We start from the raw sequence: 12,500 nt of genomic DNA on the forward strand, positions 1-12,500 counted from the left end.
ATAAAGGAAATTTACATTGGATAATTTAGTTTTAGGTAAATAAAAGGCGAGATGATCACGTTTTTTGTACCAGGGACTGGCCTGGGACGACACAACTACTATATTGCCGCCGAGTCGATAAGTTTGCCTCAGTATGGTCACTCGACTTGGAAGAAATAAAAGCCAAATCTTCCTACTGTCTTAAAAATAAAGGATACATTCGATAATGTATTCCTTGAGATACATTGTATTCATATAAAAGATACTGGATGGTCATGGGTTAAACATAATGTCTCTGTTGCGTCGGGAGAAACGTTAGCACACCGGGCGAAATGCTTAGCGGTATTTCGTCTGCCGCTACGTTCTGAGTTCAAATTACGCCGAGGTCGACTTTGTTTTCCTCCTTTCGGGGTTGATTAAATAAGTACTAGTTACACACTGGAGTCGATATAATCGAGTTAATCCGTTTGTCTGTCCTTGTTTGTCCTCTCTGTGTTTAGCCCATGGTGGGTAGTAAAGAAATAGGATTGGCTTGGAACTATACGTCATTATTACATTATTACATTATTACATTTCTGTTGTCGACAGTTTGACATATTTCTTGTGTCATGTGATCCAGTCGTTTAATCGCATGAGTCATGATATTTAGCGAGGCGAGGAATTCGATGTGCGGGCAATTGGGCAGTTGAATCTTGTACAACCATGTACCATCTAGATTCAGGTACGTGATTGTACCAGATCGTCGAATATTGTACAACCACGTACTCCGAGGTACGAGTAACTACGCCGTCGAATGTGGCACAGATATTCATTCATGACTCCAATGAATATCTATACTAAAAGACTTCAATCAAAAAAATTGAACTAACACATACGAGAATCATTATAACCAACCTTATTTTTAGTAAGCATCTTTAGGAATTAAGACGCTTGATGTGGATCGAATGGATCAAAGAGAATGTACTATTAATTAATATTGCAAGTTATTCTTGTATTCTTTCACGGGTTACAGTCATTGAACGTGGCCATGCTGGTGTAGCGTTTTTTATAATGAAGATGGTTGCATTTTCTTTTCTGTCATTTTTGCATCTAATATTTTAAAGAGCTTGTATTTCGCCCTTAGGTGCTCCTTCCGACTGATATAGAGATAGGATTGTTGATGCATAATAGGCTACCTACGTGAGTGTCACTACTCCACTAGCTCACAGCAGTCTGCAGAGCTTATACGCCAGAACCTCTGATTCGCAAAGTTGGCCACTTAGCGTCCTGTGATCTTTGATGACGTCACTGAATTGTCAATCTGTCGTCAGTTACATCCACCTTCTTGCAGCCAAAGGCCTAGTTCGAAACCATGGTCACGGAAGCCTTATTAAAAACTGCCAATTAGAGTCTGCTGAGGTTAGAACACGTAATGACAGAGCCTTTACTTGCTATTCTAGCTAAAACACTACACGCTACCCAATCGAATGACAGTTATTCTACCACTTCGAAAGAATGCTAGTCAATGTGACCCTGGGCGAGATTCGAACTCAGAATGTAACCAAATACCACAAATTATTTTTTGCGATACTATACCGATTCCGTTCTATATCGACTCATATATAATATGATATTTTACTGACTAATTCTTCTTAGTAAACATCTTAAGAAATGAGAAACAACTTAATTAAAATGAGAAATTTATAGATATTAGGTATGTACTTAATAAGCTTATATTAACTTTTCCAATACGTCTGTAACTCAATTTTTTATACGTTAGTATTGGATGTGTTGGTAAGAATCGCTTCACAATCACATCGTTTTGGGGCTAGTTCCACTGTCTTCTGATCTAGCCCCAGGCTAACCAATGTTTTGTGAGTGGAAACTGTATAGAATTTCGGTGGGGTGTATAGAATTTCGGTGGGGTGGAAAACTGTACACACACACACGTATAGTTTGTGTTTGCTTGTATGCGTGTCTTTGTATGTGTGTTTGTTCTCTAACAGCTTGACAACCAGTGTCGGTTCGTTTACTTCCTCGTAATCTAACGATTCAGCAAAAGAGAGCGATAGAATTAGTACCAAGCTTAAAATAAGTCCCAATATAGATTTGTTTGACAAACCTTACAATACAGTGCTCCAGTATTGAAACTAGAAGAAGTGCCGTCAGAGAAGGGTCATTGACCATAACGTTTACATGTCCTAATCTAACATTAGTGGGATCAATCAGGCTATTTCAACGAACAGTGCAAATATCTGTAGAACAAACGTCTGCGGGGAAAAATATAGTTGGAGAAGAAACCAGACGTCTGATACTAGTCACCTCATAATCAATTTTAAATGTATTAGTCTATCAATAGGATTGTTTGCATAGTAAATACATTTGTATTTCTAATATTGATAGTTGTTTTATGAAAGACTTCATTTCTTCGCTCAGAAGAACATTATAACCTGTGAAGACATTACAGTTATTCTACTGTCTGTTATTGCAGCCAAATGACATATTTATCTACAAGTACACACACGTGCGTCCATACATAGATACAAAGGCGCATAGGTACGTAATACACACACACACAAACACACACACACACACACACACACACACACACACACATATATATATATATATTATATATATATATATATATATGCTTTTATATAAGTAGATATAGACGGATATTAATACACAGCGATACGCACATACAGACATGAATACATATCTACTACATATATAGATGTGTGTGCGTCTGTGTGTGTATGTGTGCGTGTGTGTGTGTGATAGTGGAATTATTTCCCATTATTCAAACTGCGTATATATTCGCACGAAACTTATGATGTCGGACTATTGAATTCTTTTAAAATAAATTACTTAGCTATTCATGCGATGTTGAGAACTCATTCTTTCGGTTCGTCACTAACGTGCATGTGTGTGTGTGTGTGTGTGTGTGTGTGTGGTGTGTGTGTGTGTGTGGTGTGTGTGTGTGTGTGTGTGCGTGTGTGTTTAATTCAATATTTTGGGGTAATAACCTTATAACGTACTTTCAAAAGCCCATCTCCGGGTATCGGCTACCATATGCTATCATACTCTAGGACTTCTCCTTTTACTGGATATACATCTGGAGCAGCATGACGTCACCCTCACTGGAGACACGCCCAAAGATTATCACTGTCTGGGAGAACTTGGTTTCATGTTGTCCATGTCACGTCTTACAGCCTTTGCAGCGTTCACAGAGTAGTGAGCAGCAGTCATGATGTTGGCTTTTTGATACCTGGCGCGAATCATGACGATACATATAACCCTTAGCTCCCCGTTCGCTCACTTATTTTTTTCTCAGTTGCAACTTCAACCTTTATGCTCTCCAACACCGTTGACTGTTTACCAAAACATCAAGCTGCTCCTGAAAAAAAAAAAGGTGTGACATAAAAGAATTATCAAATTTAGCCCGAAAAGCTTGTGTGTATATTTGCACGTTAGTTTAACAGACAGGTACTCAATATATAAGAAATTCTATGTGCGTGTATGAGTGGTCGTGGCATCAGTATCATCACTGCTACTGCCCTCAGCAAACATATATCTTCATATAGATTACTATGCAGCATCAATAACTTAATAACAATGTTAAACAGTAGTTTTTATTTTTTCAGTTTATCTGAGCTATCGTTTGATAATAATAGATATTTTTATTAACAATATTAAATGAAATATCCGTCACTCTTGTATTAAACGTTATCAACAATATTGTTAGAGAAAATATGAAAACAGGTGATAATATGTTTTGGGCTATCAACACCTGTCTGCATACAACTGCCAGAACTCTGAAACAACTCGTAGGGGAAACCAAAAGACCACGTGTTCATGAACTAACTGGACGTAAGCTATCCAGCGAAAATGTTTGCAGAAAATCTTACAACACAAGCTATTGCCTAACGTCTCTAATTTTTTAAAAAACTTTTAGATTCAAAAACTTTCCCTCCCTTCAGTTCCTGCTGTTGTCTTCTTCTTCTTCTTCTTCTTCTTCTTCTTCTTCTTCTTCTTCTTCTTCTTCTTCTTCTTCTTCTTTTTTTTTTTTTTTTCTTCTTCTTCTTCTTTTTCTTTTTTTTCTTCTTCTTCTTCTTCTTCTTCTTTTCTTCTTCTTCTTCTTCTTCTTCTTCTTCTTCTAATCAGAACTCACGCCATTAGTCACAAAGAATAATCTCTAATTCGAGCCTATCCTAAGCTACTAAGAATGCTTGTGGCAACTTGAAGATCCACCCACCACACGCGATAGACTGGCGATTGCATGGGCGCGAAAGCTTCGTTGTTATCTTCATTCCGTAAACGGTGGCTTTTCACGGGTGGAGAGCTGAACTATCCTGGGCTACAGAGGATTCGCAATCTACACTAGGATCTGAAAGTTTACCACACCATAGTGGATTACACCATGGTTCCTCTGTTTTGTGGTAGAAGTAGGAAGAAAGAGTGAGAGAAATTTTTGGTGAAAGAGTACAGTGGGGTTCACCCCATTCCCGACGGAGCTTCGTGGAGTTTAGGTGTTTTTGCTCAATAAACACTCACAATACCCGGTCTGGGAGTCGAAACCGCGCTCTTGCGACCGTGAGTCTGCTGCCCTAACCACTGGGCCATTGCGCCTTCACTCCTGCTGCTGTTATCCACTTCCAGTGCTTTCTTTCACGGTTTTGATAGCCCACCATCTTTATGTTTCGCACAGTCAAATTGTTTGGTAGAGCCTTTAAGGCATATATATAAACACCTTGGTGTATGTCGAGAGTTGCTTGATGTAAGGTATCGTATGTACATTAAATATTCCGAGAGGTAATATTTATCTCTACTTGAACGTGGATGTTCTGTTGGAACAAACTATATTGCTGTAGTTACTATGAGAAAAAACTCTCATATTGGCTTTTGGTGCGAAATGCACTCTTGTTAATATCGCTGGCTGGGAGATAAATCTCCGTCACCTACCTCTGTCACTAATAAATATTAAGTATTCCTTCACAAGTTCCTACACCTGGTCTAAAACTACTTTGCAATTGATTTATTTCTTCATTCATTCTAGATAAAATTCTTTGATGGGAAACTTTTAGTAATATTTTAATCACATGACTCATGAATCATATGCTTCTAAACTCTGTGTTGTCTCAAGCTTTTGGTTTCTATGGTATTAGAACAAAAATAGATTGTTTCATATTGGTTGGTATAAATCCACTCCCATATATTACATGACATAAGTCAGTTATTAGATATAGTCTTGATTATCTAATGCTTTTAATATTCCGATTGGTATTTCATCTACTCCAGTTGCCCCAATTTTCATTGCATTTATTGCTTTTTCTACTTCTTTTAAGATTGAGCTTCCATTAGCAGCTTTACAAAATTAAGCATAGGTCCTCTATTCTCTCAATCGTATAGCATTTTTATGTATTTAACCTAACTTGATACGTTCACGAGCAAACAGTATGCTTCCATTTTTGTCATTAATGTTTCTGCTTTGTTTGGTCATGCATTTTCTGTTTGTGATCTCATCTGTTTTATATATTTCTTTGGCTTGATCGTGCTTACTAAGGTTTTCAACTTCTTGGCATTGATCATCCGACCGTTTGGACTTTGCTGTTTTAGATTTCAGAATCAACATTATCAATAAAATATACACCATAAACCCGGATTTCAGAATAGGGACTTTAGCACACCTATTACCTGCATACACAAAAATGTTACCACACTCATGTTATTATAAATGATTGATAGTCTCATGACTTAAACAGGTGAAACGTGTACTTTTCAAACTTTATTCTGTTTAGAGCTGTAACGAGTTGTCTTAGGTTTTAAGACACACGCATACACACACACGCATGCATACACATAGGTGCCCATGTGTGTGTGGGGGTGGATGGATGGGTGAGACCCCCAGATGCACTTCATAGGTTCTGTCGGGAGATATTTTCGCAATTAATCACCACCCTCTACTATATAGGATGGGGAAAACTTGTCAGTCATTTCTACCACTTTCATTACTCCAACCTCTAGACAGGCAAACAAAAGCTATGTCGTATTAAGAATCTTAATAATGATGCTCAATGAAACGTCTTCAGCAAATATAAATAAATCCCAACTAATGCCGTCTAAACTCAAACATAATTTATCCGTTTAACAAATATGTGTGGTCTGTTATTCAAGCATGGCTGTGTTTAAGTATTTTGCTTCTTAACCATGTGGTCAAATGTCATCTGTCATTGCTTCGATTTAATTAATACCTTGAGAAAGGAAGTTGGTTGAGGGGAAGTGCATGGAACAGTGTTATATATACGTAACACAGATTTCTTTATTATCGTGGATTACTATGATTATCCGATCAGAGTAAACTTAGTATATATATATGTGTTTGTATGCGTACATTTGTATGTCTGTACGTGAGTATAAAAATATATATATGTGTGTGTGTGTGTGTGTGTGTGTGTGTGTGCGTGTGTATGTGCGTGTGTATATATATATATATGATTGTGTGTGTGTGTGTGCGTGGTGTGTATGTGCGTGTATATATATATATATATATATATAATTGTGTGTGTGTGTGTATGTGTGTGTGTGTGTGCGTGTGTATGTACGTGTGTATATATATATGATTGTGTGTGTGTGTGTTTATACATATAACACGGATTATCACGTCGTTAGATGACGTATAAGGGTTCTGCAATTTCTTGTCGAACAACTACATAGATGTTTTGTTTATAATGATCAAATGTTTGTGTTCACGTGAGCTCACTCCCACCATCAAATCGACATTACCTGTACATGTGCACGACTTGCCACTTGTAAGATGATGAAATGATCGTAGAGCAATGTGAAAGGAAGTATTTTGCTCAAGACCACAACGCAACGTCCGACTAGGAATGGAAACCACGCTCTCGTAGCTGTGAGTGCGACACCCTAACCACTAAGCTATGCACCTTCATACACACACACCCACACACATGAATGATGTATATCTTTCAGTGATTTACGTCAGATATGAAACTGTAAACCGAAGTTTTTCGAAGGAACTCCCTTGTGATATCTATTACATTCGAATTGCCCCCAAAGATTTTTTCTTACTCTCGATATAGAAAATATAACACAGATGAGTGATTGAACAGTTGGAAATCTATAAGCAGCGATACTATTGCTTACAAAAATACCATATAAAATATAAATAAGCAATAAGATAAGTGTGACCTTCCTTAATATTAGTGTTAACCTGCGAAGCAGAGACCAGGTGGTGAGAGATATATAAATAAAATATCAAGCATGAATATAAAACGTGGGGTCATGATGACCGAAAAGCGTTGATGATATGATAACAAGGCCCGTGAATATTTTGATATTTGATATCCACAGCAGGGATAAAAGAAAAAACAACACACAAAATAACCGACGAACTAAAAATGAAAGAAAACTCGGAAATAGGTGGGGGCGGAAATCCACATTTCATGGGAGATTTATCATTATAATACTCTTACTCTAAGTTTATATGTAAATGTACATATGCACATGCATGCATGTACATAAACACATGCATATGCATATGTATATGCATATAAATACACATACATATATAAATGAATGTTTGAATGTGTGGAGAGAGAAAGAGAGAGTAAATAGATAGATGCAACTCTGTGTGTGTGTGTGTGTGCGCGTACGTGCGTGCATGCGTGCACGCGTGTGAGTGTATAAATGGTTCCTATTACTGTCTTTGTTAGTGAATATCACTCCAAGAATCATTGCATAAAATAAGCTAGGGATAAACGGGATTCCGATTTCCTATCGTTCATCTCTAGAATTTTCTTTATACTGTTTTTAATGCGTAGGAGGTGCACAGGGATTTGTATGTATGAGATAAAGATATTGCATAACTTCGACAGCGTTTCATACCGTCGGTTAGCAAAACACTTCAGCAGAATGGAAAGTCATGGTCAGACTCTATATGGTGTAAAATCCAGTAGATTACTGATTATAGTCTGTCACACGATAACCAGTAATCTATGAAGCGCTTATTCAGTTTGAATTTCTTGAAGAGTAATTTAGGCTTGAGTTGGCAGACCGAAATTAATTTTTATCTGAGACTTGTTTCAGTCATTGGACTGCAGCCATGCTGAGATACCGCCTTGCAGGGTTTAGCCTAACAAATAGACTCTAGTACTTATTTTTCAAAGTTTGATAGTTCTTTTATCAGTCCGTTTAGTTTGTATGTATGTATGTCATTATTCAGTTTATTTCAAGATTTTTTGCCAAGATAGGAAGAATCGGTTTCTATCCCAGATCTAAGGCTCCTTCATTGGAATTTCGACATCAACAACAGGGTATTTTTGTTCGTATGTATGTATTATGTATGTATTTCTACAACACTTTATGGCTGTTTCTTTCGTCTATTTCCAGACCGTACCCGGAGTTAGTGGTGAGATTAAAGAAATCAATGGGTTGATGGTCGATGTTCAAGATAATTGTGACCCGGGGAACAAAGACTCGTGCAGTCCAGGCTATTGTTGTGTCAAAGAGGTAACTGAAAACTTTTCTAATTACATTTTCTCACACATTCATGCACAGGCATAAGCACGCGCACGCACACAATGTATGTATGTATATAAATATGCTTATATGCACTCCATCGACGAGTGTTCCAGTTGATCCAATGAACGGAATAGTCTTCTAGTAACATTAAAGTAAATGTGACTGAATACTCCACAAACACAAGTACCCTTAATGAAGTTCTCAAGGAGATTCAGCGTGACACAGAATGTCATAAAGCTGGCCCTTTGAATTGTAGCTAATACTCATTTTTTGCCAACTGAGTGAACTGGAGTAACGTGAAATAAAATGTCTTGTTCAAGGACACAATGCGCCACCAGGAATCGAACTCACGACATTACGATCGTGAGCCGAATACCCTAACCACCAAGCCACGCGCCTTCACATGTAGATTTATTCTCCAACAGAAGCCCGTCTCTTTCATGTTTTAGATTACTGAATCGACAATCTAAAGCCTGAAAGAGACGAGTTTCTGTTAGAGCCCCACGAAATTGTAAGTCGCATGGCGCCGAATCAAACTGTTTAAATAGTATATATATATATATATATATATTATATATATATATATATATATATATATATATATATATAAGCCAGAAGCTGAATGCAGTTTTCATGAAGAAATCTCACCTCATCTTCTGGCAGTGAATGAAGCCATTGAAAGTTACTTCCCAGGATTGGATGACCGCTGTACTGATGCATGGATCTGTAGACCCTTTTCTGCGAAGGACAGTGCCAACTGATGTTGCTGTGAAGGTAGAATTTCTTCAAACTCGTGAATATACTCCGTTGAAAGTCAATTTTTCTGAACAAGAGCTTCCGACATTTTGAGCGAAACTGAAGGACGACTAACATCTTCTTTCAATGTGTACACTGACCTTGCTGATCCAGTCGCCTTCGACCTATCGCTTAGGGCTGGATTCTCAATAATGATGGCCCTGAAAACGAAGTAGGCTTATGATTGACGCCGATATGAGGTGTTGTCTATCAATCATTGCTCATCGCTTTGGATGTACTTAAGGCTGCAAAACAATATCAACCCTCCCACTAAGTGAATGAGTAGGTTTTGTATGATGTTTAGTAGTTATTTATAACATTTTCTATAAACTAGAATCATATAGTTTTGACTTATCTCACCATTACGCAATGTTAATCATTGCAAAATTTATTATAGGGGTCACGGTAATACCCTGGAGAGTCTCAGTGGGTAAGACGATGGAAAAGTTTAAGAACCACTGACTTAGATGATAGGTTCCGTGAGCATTTATGAGTGACAATAACAATGCCCGGATTGATCTCGAACCCATACCTTGTCACTTTAACTTGTCTGGTCATTTTACTGTCCACCTCCCTGTAGCTGCAAGAAAAATCTCAAAATATCTTCTCTGCGATGAATGAATATTTGCCTCAACTTCCTATGATTTTTTTTTTCCCTTTTCCCAAGCTCACTTCAGAAGTCGCAATCATTCAATTCTTTTAATTACGAATATTCTATATGTACTATATGAATATATGTATATATGGATGGTTACATAAGCGTGAGTATATGTTCGCAGTGGTGTTTTGAGTATATATCTCTATATATGCATTTGTGCCTATCAACATATGTAAATGCGTATTCGCGTACACATGATCGCATTCCTTCTTGGTGCATCAGCTGCATTTGTATACATTTATGTGTGTGTGTGCGTGCGTGCGTGTGTACGTGCGTGTGTGTGTGTGTGTGCACGCGCGCGTATTCACAATCTCTTTTGCTACATCTGGTTAGATATTTCATTTATTTAAAATTACGTTTCAAATATTACACTTTTATAGGATGAAAATGACAGATTGAAAGTTTGGACGAGCTCTCAAGATTCTTTACGTTTGAACATTATTGCAAGTAATTTAAAATAACCAGCTGTTCTTGCAACTTTTCTATGGTTTAGACTTATCTATAAAATCTTTTGCGCATACTGGGCATTGTAGGGTTAAAAATATTCGTTAGCTGTCTTTCTGCTGAAGTAAATCTATTTACGGTTTCTCTTTGTTTCCCGATTGTCCGTCCTCTCTTTACTTGAAGACATAACCTTTTCTGTTCACCTTGTCCTTGTCATTGTTTAGTCTCATGTCAACTTTGGTGGAGCAGATTAATTATTAAAGACGTTCCAGATGTAACCCTCTCGTCTGTTTTCTCTCTTTGCAAGGAACTCAGGATCATATCAGATAATGTGGGTTGTTCTAGGGCAGTGGGGTGTGGTTTGAAGGAGATTTGGCAGCTATTTCCAACAAATCGAGTAACCGCATAAAAAGTTCCCTCGCTGTTTATGTTTACCTTGTTTGAAACGCCCACACTTTCTACTTTCTACCAAATTCATAACTTCTCCCGCTTTCATTCAAAGTCGATCTCGGCGGAATTTGAACTCAGAACGTAAAGATAGACGAAATACCGCTAAGCATTTTCAAACTCCTGATACTTTCACACTCCTCGTGGCCTCTTCCTTCATTCCTCATATGAACTTTAACACGCCTCCCTCAGTTCAACTCCATGGTTGCCATTTTCTAACCAAGAGTCCACGTGTCACCGAGAATAATGAGTACAAGTTCTTGTGGGATTTTACAATCCAGTGTGATTCAGAGATTGATGATCGGAGACCAAACATCGTTTCGGTTTATAAAATGATGAAGGAAACCGAGATCATATTCTTTTCTACTCTAACCACAAGGCCCGAAATGTTGTGGGCCTTGTTGTGAAGGGGCCAGTCGATTAGATCGATCCCTGTACGCAAGTGGTACTTAATTTATCGACCTCGGAAGGATGAAAGGCAAAGTCGACCTCGGCAGAATTTGAACTCAGAACGTAAAGTCAGACGAAATACGCTAAGCATATCGCCCGGCGTGCTAACGTTTCTGCTAGCTCGCCGCCTTCGAGATCATAGATATTGAATGTACGACTGGATGATAAAGAATTGGAAAAGATTGAGAAGCATAAGGCACTAAAAGATGAGATTGTACGAATGTGTTTGTAGGAGTATTAGGAGCATTAACAACCAGGTTTTGAGAAATTTGTTGGAAAAAGTGGGAAGCACATGAGAGTAGAACATGCCTAGAAAACTGCTTTTATTGAGGACAGCAGGTTGTTGCTCACTCTTACAGAATTAGCGGGAGCAAGTGAAATCGAAAGCTCGGTGAGGGGAAATATATAAACTGCTATAACAATAATAATAATTACAGATGACGATTGCTGCTTCGTTACTAGGGGTGAGGCACGTTAACATTACATGATTTCACTAGGTCAGACAAATATTTTCCAATGTGCCACACGCACACACACACACACACACACAAATACACACCCACGCGCTATCATCAAATCACACACTGCTACTGCCACCCGATGAAAGCCTGTATAACACTAGATCTCAAATAGACGTTTGACGTCAGTTGTCATTAAGAGATATCGTACACCACGTGAAAGAGAATTTTCGGTATTGAATGACATCGGTGAATTATTACAATATTTGATCAATTATAAATCGATTTCTCTTTGAACTGATTCAGACAGTCTCCTCATCCTTTTGTGATATGTCGTTCAATGTCTAATGAGATGCTATGCAAATCAGCAATAATAATACCAATATTGAAAACAACAGCATCAACATCAACGGTTGTGGCAACAACAAAAGTTATAACGGTGACCACGACAGATATAAATGACAAGCGGATAATAACGACAGCAACAAGTGGCCTTTCAAATCCTCGTAATATTCCAAGATTCATACATATATATTAATCAACCTATTCATTTCTATGTCTGATTCTTCACACATACACACATAATACACACACACAACAACAACAACAGCAACAACAACAATAATAATAATAATAATAATAATAATAAAATAATAATAATAATAATAATAATAATAATTATGCCCTGATGCAGTACCAGGCAGTGGCTCTCATGGCTTCTGATCTTAACTGATTGGAAGTTTTAT

General features: G+C 37.7%; 1 protein-coding gene across 3 annotated transcripts in view; it reads left to right on the forward strand.

Annotated features, from left to right (window-relative positions):
- The window catches only part of LOC115211073, a 199,534-nt gene that overhangs the window by 168,841 nt on the left and 18,193 nt on the right, over nt 1-12,500 (forward strand). For all 3 annotated transcript variants that reach the window (XM_029779963.2, XM_036502274.1, XM_029779962.2), the window contains one exon: nt 8,371-8,490. In XM_029779963.2, coding sequence (XP_029635823.1) covers nt 8,371-8,490 — 120 coding nt within the window. The remainder of the gene's footprint in view (nt 1-8,370; nt 8,491-12,500) is intronic.

The sequence above is a fragment of the Octopus sinensis genome, linkage group LG4, assembly GCF_006345805.1.
Source record: "Octopus sinensis linkage group LG4, ASM634580v1, whole genome shotgun sequence".
Taxonomy (NCBI): Eukaryota; Metazoa; Mollusca; class Cephalopoda; order Octopoda; family Octopodidae; genus Octopus; species Octopus sinensis.